General features: G+C 51.0%; 1 protein-coding gene across 4 annotated transcripts in view; it reads right to left on the reverse strand.

Annotated features, from left to right (window-relative positions):
- The window catches only part of TAF15 (TATA-box binding protein associated factor 15), a 36431-nt gene extending 32842 nt beyond the window's left edge, over positions 1 to 3589 (reverse strand). For 3 of the 4 annotated variants that reach the window (XR_002102950.1, XM_019545380.1, XM_019545379.1), the window contains exon 1: positions 3490 to 3556. Coding sequence is in view for 3 of the 4 variants with exons in the window: in XM_019545380.1 (XP_019400925.1) it covers positions 3490 to 3541 (52 nt within the window). In the remaining variant the exon portion in view is untranslated. Of the gene's footprint in view, positions 1 to 3489 lie in introns of all 4 variants that reach the window. The other variant, XM_019545381.1, reaches the window with a different exon arrangement.
- Positions 3590 to 4961: the final 1372 nt, after the last annotated feature.

Genomic DNA, 4961 nt, shown 5'->3' on the forward strand with positions numbered 1-4961 from the left:
AGGGCACCTTGGGGGAGGGAAGGGGGGGACGTGTGCCCATGGACCTGCGCAGGGCAGGGCAGGGCAGGGCAGGACAAGGTGGGTAGGCTGCAGCCGGGGCTGCTTGCCAGCGGCTGGGCTCAGGGCAGGGCCTACAACCACCCCAAATTTCACCGTAGCTCCCTTCCAGCACTGCCACCGCCAGCCACGTGGTGCAGCAGTTCTGGGGCTCAACCCCTATCTCCACCCACACGCCATGGAAGTTCTGGGGCTGCGCCAGGCGGCCGATGGCCGCGGCACTGGGAGGGAGCTACGGCGAAATCTGGGGTGGCTGCAGCCCCCTCCATAGCCCTCGCTTTTACGAGAAGAGCCCAGCACAACCCTGGCTTCAGCCTGCCTACCTGCCCCGCACAGATCTGGGGGTACACCCCCCCCATGCCCTCCCAAGGTATGGGAAGTAGCTCCCACCACTGCTTCACCCCTCCTCCCCCTGATGAGCCGTGGCTCTGACCCGTGGTCCCCTCCTCCCCCCGCCACGGCTGGGCACTGCCTGCCTGTGCCCTGGCCCTTGTCGTGAGGGTGAGCTGATCTGCCCCCCTTATCCCTTCCCTCCCCTCCCCTCCCCTTCCACCACGCTGGACTTACGAGCGCTGCTGGGCCGTGCTCCTGCTGCCTGCATGCTTCGCTGTGGCTGTGCACATGCACGACATTTATTGGCCAAATTATCGGCCACATCTAGCCGATTTCCTTTATACCAGTACCAATCTGATACTGGGCTGATGTATCGGCGCACCTCTAGTAAAAAGTCTGCAGGCAGCTTGAAAGCTGTTTAAAAATAACATATTAGAGGTTCAGAAAAAGTGTATACAACTATTCAAAACAAGTACCAAGTGGACCAACTTCTGCCTAGTTCAACAGCAAAGTTAAGGAGGCTGTTGAAGGCAAAAGGGCATTTCTTCAAAAAAAAAGGAAGGCATGCCCAAAGGAGAAAAACAGGAGAACCCACAAACTCTGGCAGGTCAAGTGTAAAAATGAAAAGTGAGGAGTATCTAAGCAAAAGTTGTTGAAGTTAATAAAAACTTTTTAGATGTATCAAAAGCAGAAGGCCAGTAAGAGATTTGGTGTGACCACTGGATGACTAAGGTGTAAAATGAGCATTCAGAAGGTAAGGCCACAGCAGAGAAGCTAAATGCATTTCTTGCATTGGTGTTTACCACAGAAGGTACTGGGAAAATTCTCATGCCAGATCAATCCTTTTTAGTAGGTAGTTCTGAAGAGCTGGACCACATTGATGCGACAAAACAGGGAGCTTTAGAACAAATCAACAAACTAAATACTAATAAGTCAGTACGGCCAGATGGCATTTGCCAGAGTTCTGAAAGACTGATGAATTGCTGGCAATAATATATAACCTATTGTGAAAAACAGCCAGTGCCAGAGGACTGGAGGGTTGCCAGCATAATGCCCATCTTCAGAAAGGGCTCCAGAGGCAATCCTGAGAACTAGAGACCAGTAAGTCTCACATCTATCCCTGGCAAGGCAGTAAAATCTATAATGAAAAATAAAATCAGCATCTGCACAGACAAATATGATCTGCTGGGAAAGAGTCAACATGGTTTTTGTAAAGAGCAAGCCCGTATCACCAATCTGCTGGAGTTCTTTGAGGGTGTTAAGAAGCATGTGGACAAGAGGGATCCAGCTGACATAATATATTTGGACTTTCAAAAACACATTCCCTTTTGGTGAGCTTTAAAGGCTTTTAAAAAAGGCTTTAAAAAACCCAAAACACTTCTCTCAATTTGTATAACATTTTTTTAAATACTTCTTGAAGTCATCTATGATCTAATTCAAATTTGAAGACCAACTCAAGAGATGAAAAACAGAAGCACAACACTGTTAACCTAATGCTAATGACAGCATCAGTCTCTCCCCTCTATCCTTCATGTCTCTTTCTGGCACATAGTCTGGGAAAGATCATCTTAAATTTTGCATATAAACCTTGAACTTTTCTTTGCTGTTCCATCAATGCCACTATTATTGCCACTCAACCTGACAACCTTGAGATTCTCTCTGATTTTTTTCTTTTTCTCATCTAGGACCCTGACAAATATTGTTACTTTTCACTCTAAAAAGCCAGCTAATCATCTGCCTCTTCATGTGTGTCCACACTAATCAAACTGAGTTTTGTGCCATGATTCTATCACAGCTGAAGTACTGCAACTCCTTTCCCAGCTTCTCAAACCCACACTTCAAATTCCACCAATACAGGTGACGTTATTTCCCTATTCCTGGCATTCCCATATTCCCCTCTAAAAAGCTTTGCCTCACAGGGTCCTCACCTTGAGGATATTACGTGATTCTACCTGGCTCGCACCTCTATCCCATGCCATGCTATTCCTGTTCTTTTTACTATGTCACTCTTTCCCCACCTTCATGCTGTTCATGATGCCTCCTACACACAGACAACCTCCCTGTTCCCTTACTAGTAAAATCCTCACTTACCATTTTATCAGTCCAGTTCCTTTGACTGCAGAAGAATAATAGGAATAGGAATAATAATAGTAATAAACTTATACCGCAAAGAACTGAGAATGACCACAAAATGTCACAATGTTTGCAATACTATAGATTTCTAGTTGAAATTTCTGAGTTTATCCTCTGAATCACATTTTCATACGCAACACTGCTAACATTTCATGGCACCCTGGAGCCCCCTTGGAAAGATCTCAAGGCACCCCAGGGTCCCAACAACATCTGGCTCAAGAATCATGGGTTTAACATATTTAAAGATATATCAAAATGAATTAAAACACTGAGCTAAAAAACATGATGGAGTTACAGCAAAGGGAGCTCATCAGATAACGTAATCAGCTCTAAATTAGAGGACTGATTTTGATCTCCCCAACTTACTTGCAACCTTCTGCCAGACTAAGGCATTTTTTGTCAAAGTCCAGGTGTACCCAGACAAGAAGACTGTAAAACAACCCAATACGCTAGAAAAAATTATTTGGCGTGTGCAGTATGATAATGATTAGAGGCCCTTTATGAACTTCCACTGTGATTTAGTTCAGAAAAGGCTAACAGAGGGGTGAGCCTTGGAGTATTATTGGAGAGAGTAGGTATTCTGGGATTATTGGTGTATCACTTTTTCTGAACCTTCGAAAAATTCACGGGGGCCCTGGCTGGGACCAACATGCTGTCTAAACTCAGCAACCAGCACAAAAGACCTGTCCCATTTCCCAAATTTGAAGGGCCATTTTTAAAGCACGCTTTTCTTGACAATAACTTGCAATAACTTTCTGGGAGACATGCTCCTGTGTGTCACGCAGAAGTAAGACCTGGCACAGCGGGGAGCGCCCCCCCAAGCCCAGCTGACCCTACTCCCAGGCAGCCTCCAGGGCGCGACAAGGGGCGGGGCTGCTCGGCGACCCCTCCCCCTCGGGGGGCCGCACCACCACCCCGAGGGCTGGGGGCGCCCCCCCAACATGGCGGCGCGCAGCCTATTCTCACCTGCGCCACACGCCCCCCGCGGCCCAGGGGGCGGCCACCTACCCGCAGACATCGCGCCGCTCCACCGGGCCAGGCCAGGCCGGGCCGAGACGACGCAGCGGGCTAGAGCGCCGCGCACGCACTGAGGAGCCGCAGCGCCGACTCCGCACGGCCAATCCGCGAACGCGGCGCCTACCACCCGGCGCGGGGGGGGGCTGGGCAACGCCACCGGCCAACGGCTATGGGGGGGTGGGGCAGTACCACTCTGTGGGACTGGGGGTCACAGTGCAACGCCCCCGCGGCGGCGGCGGCGTGTGCTGGTCTCATGGCTGTTCCCCGGCGCGGGACTGAACCAATGGGCGGCGCTGGGAGGGGGCGGCCAGCACGGCCTGGGCAGGGGAGCCCCGCACCCTGCTATCTTTCCCGCGGCAGCCGCAAGCTGACCACGTGCCCCTGTCCTAGCCACCCGGCAGCTGCCGGGGCATACATCTGACCCCACTCCGCATACAAATCTGGGGGGTACGTGTCTCCCTATGGCCCCCACCTTGAGTGTGTGCAGTAATGGGGAGCAAGCCCTACCCCTGGAGGAGCCCCCAGGAGTTTGTCCCACTCCCAGCCCCCACCCCATGGACCACCCTGGCTGGGCAGCACTCCCAGCCCATCCTACTCCCTCCCTCACTGGGGGGGAGGGCTTAATCTGCCTCCAAGCCACCTCCCTCAGCTACTCTGCAGGCTGCCTGGCTGTAATCCCAGCCACCTGCATGCCCATGGCACCCCCTGCGCCCAATTCCCGGCAGCCCCTTGCAGGTTGGAGTGAAGCCAGAGTGCAAGTGGGAACTGGGGTCGCTGCACAATACCGCAAATCCAGAACAAATGCTGTGCTGGAGTCATGCAGCCCAGGACCGGACTTGAGGTTGCCATTCGGGGGGCTGCCCTGCCAATTAGGGACAAGTCACCCTACAGCTACAGCAAGCTCCTTGTATGGCCCTGCTTAGTAGGCATGTTCCCAGCAGGTAGAGACTGTTTAAGAAACTGCACTGGACAGAAGAATAAATTAATGAAGCCAGTACATATACATTGAACACCAGATCACTATGCAAATTCACCCCAGGGCTTTGGAAACAAGAGCATGCTTTTATAGGCCTACCTCTTCCAGTCAGCAAACCAGCTCTTCAAAATACTCGTTCTTGCCTTTACACCTGGCCCCTTGGGGACAGGCCGTTGATATGATCTGTGAGGAGGCCTCAACCTGTAGCTGTCTCTCTGGTCTGCGGATGAATAGAGGATGTGTGTCTCCAGGGATGTCAGTCTGACACTCATCAATTCACTGAAAATAACCTTCCTTATTAGTTACTTATCAGCAGCACTCCATAAGGCCAACTTACAGTGCTGGAGTCATAACCTCTTAAAGGATTCTGTTGGAATTATTAGCAGTATTTCGATGGGCTAGACAACAGATTTTTAAAGTGGGTTATGCCATCTTGTTTACACAG

This window comes from Crocodylus porosus, unplaced genomic scaffold (assembly GCF_001723895.1).
Source record: "Crocodylus porosus isolate Cpor-Errol unplaced genomic scaffold, CroPor_comp1, whole genome shotgun sequence".
Taxonomy (NCBI): Eukaryota; Metazoa; Chordata; order Crocodylia; family Crocodylidae; genus Crocodylus; species Crocodylus porosus.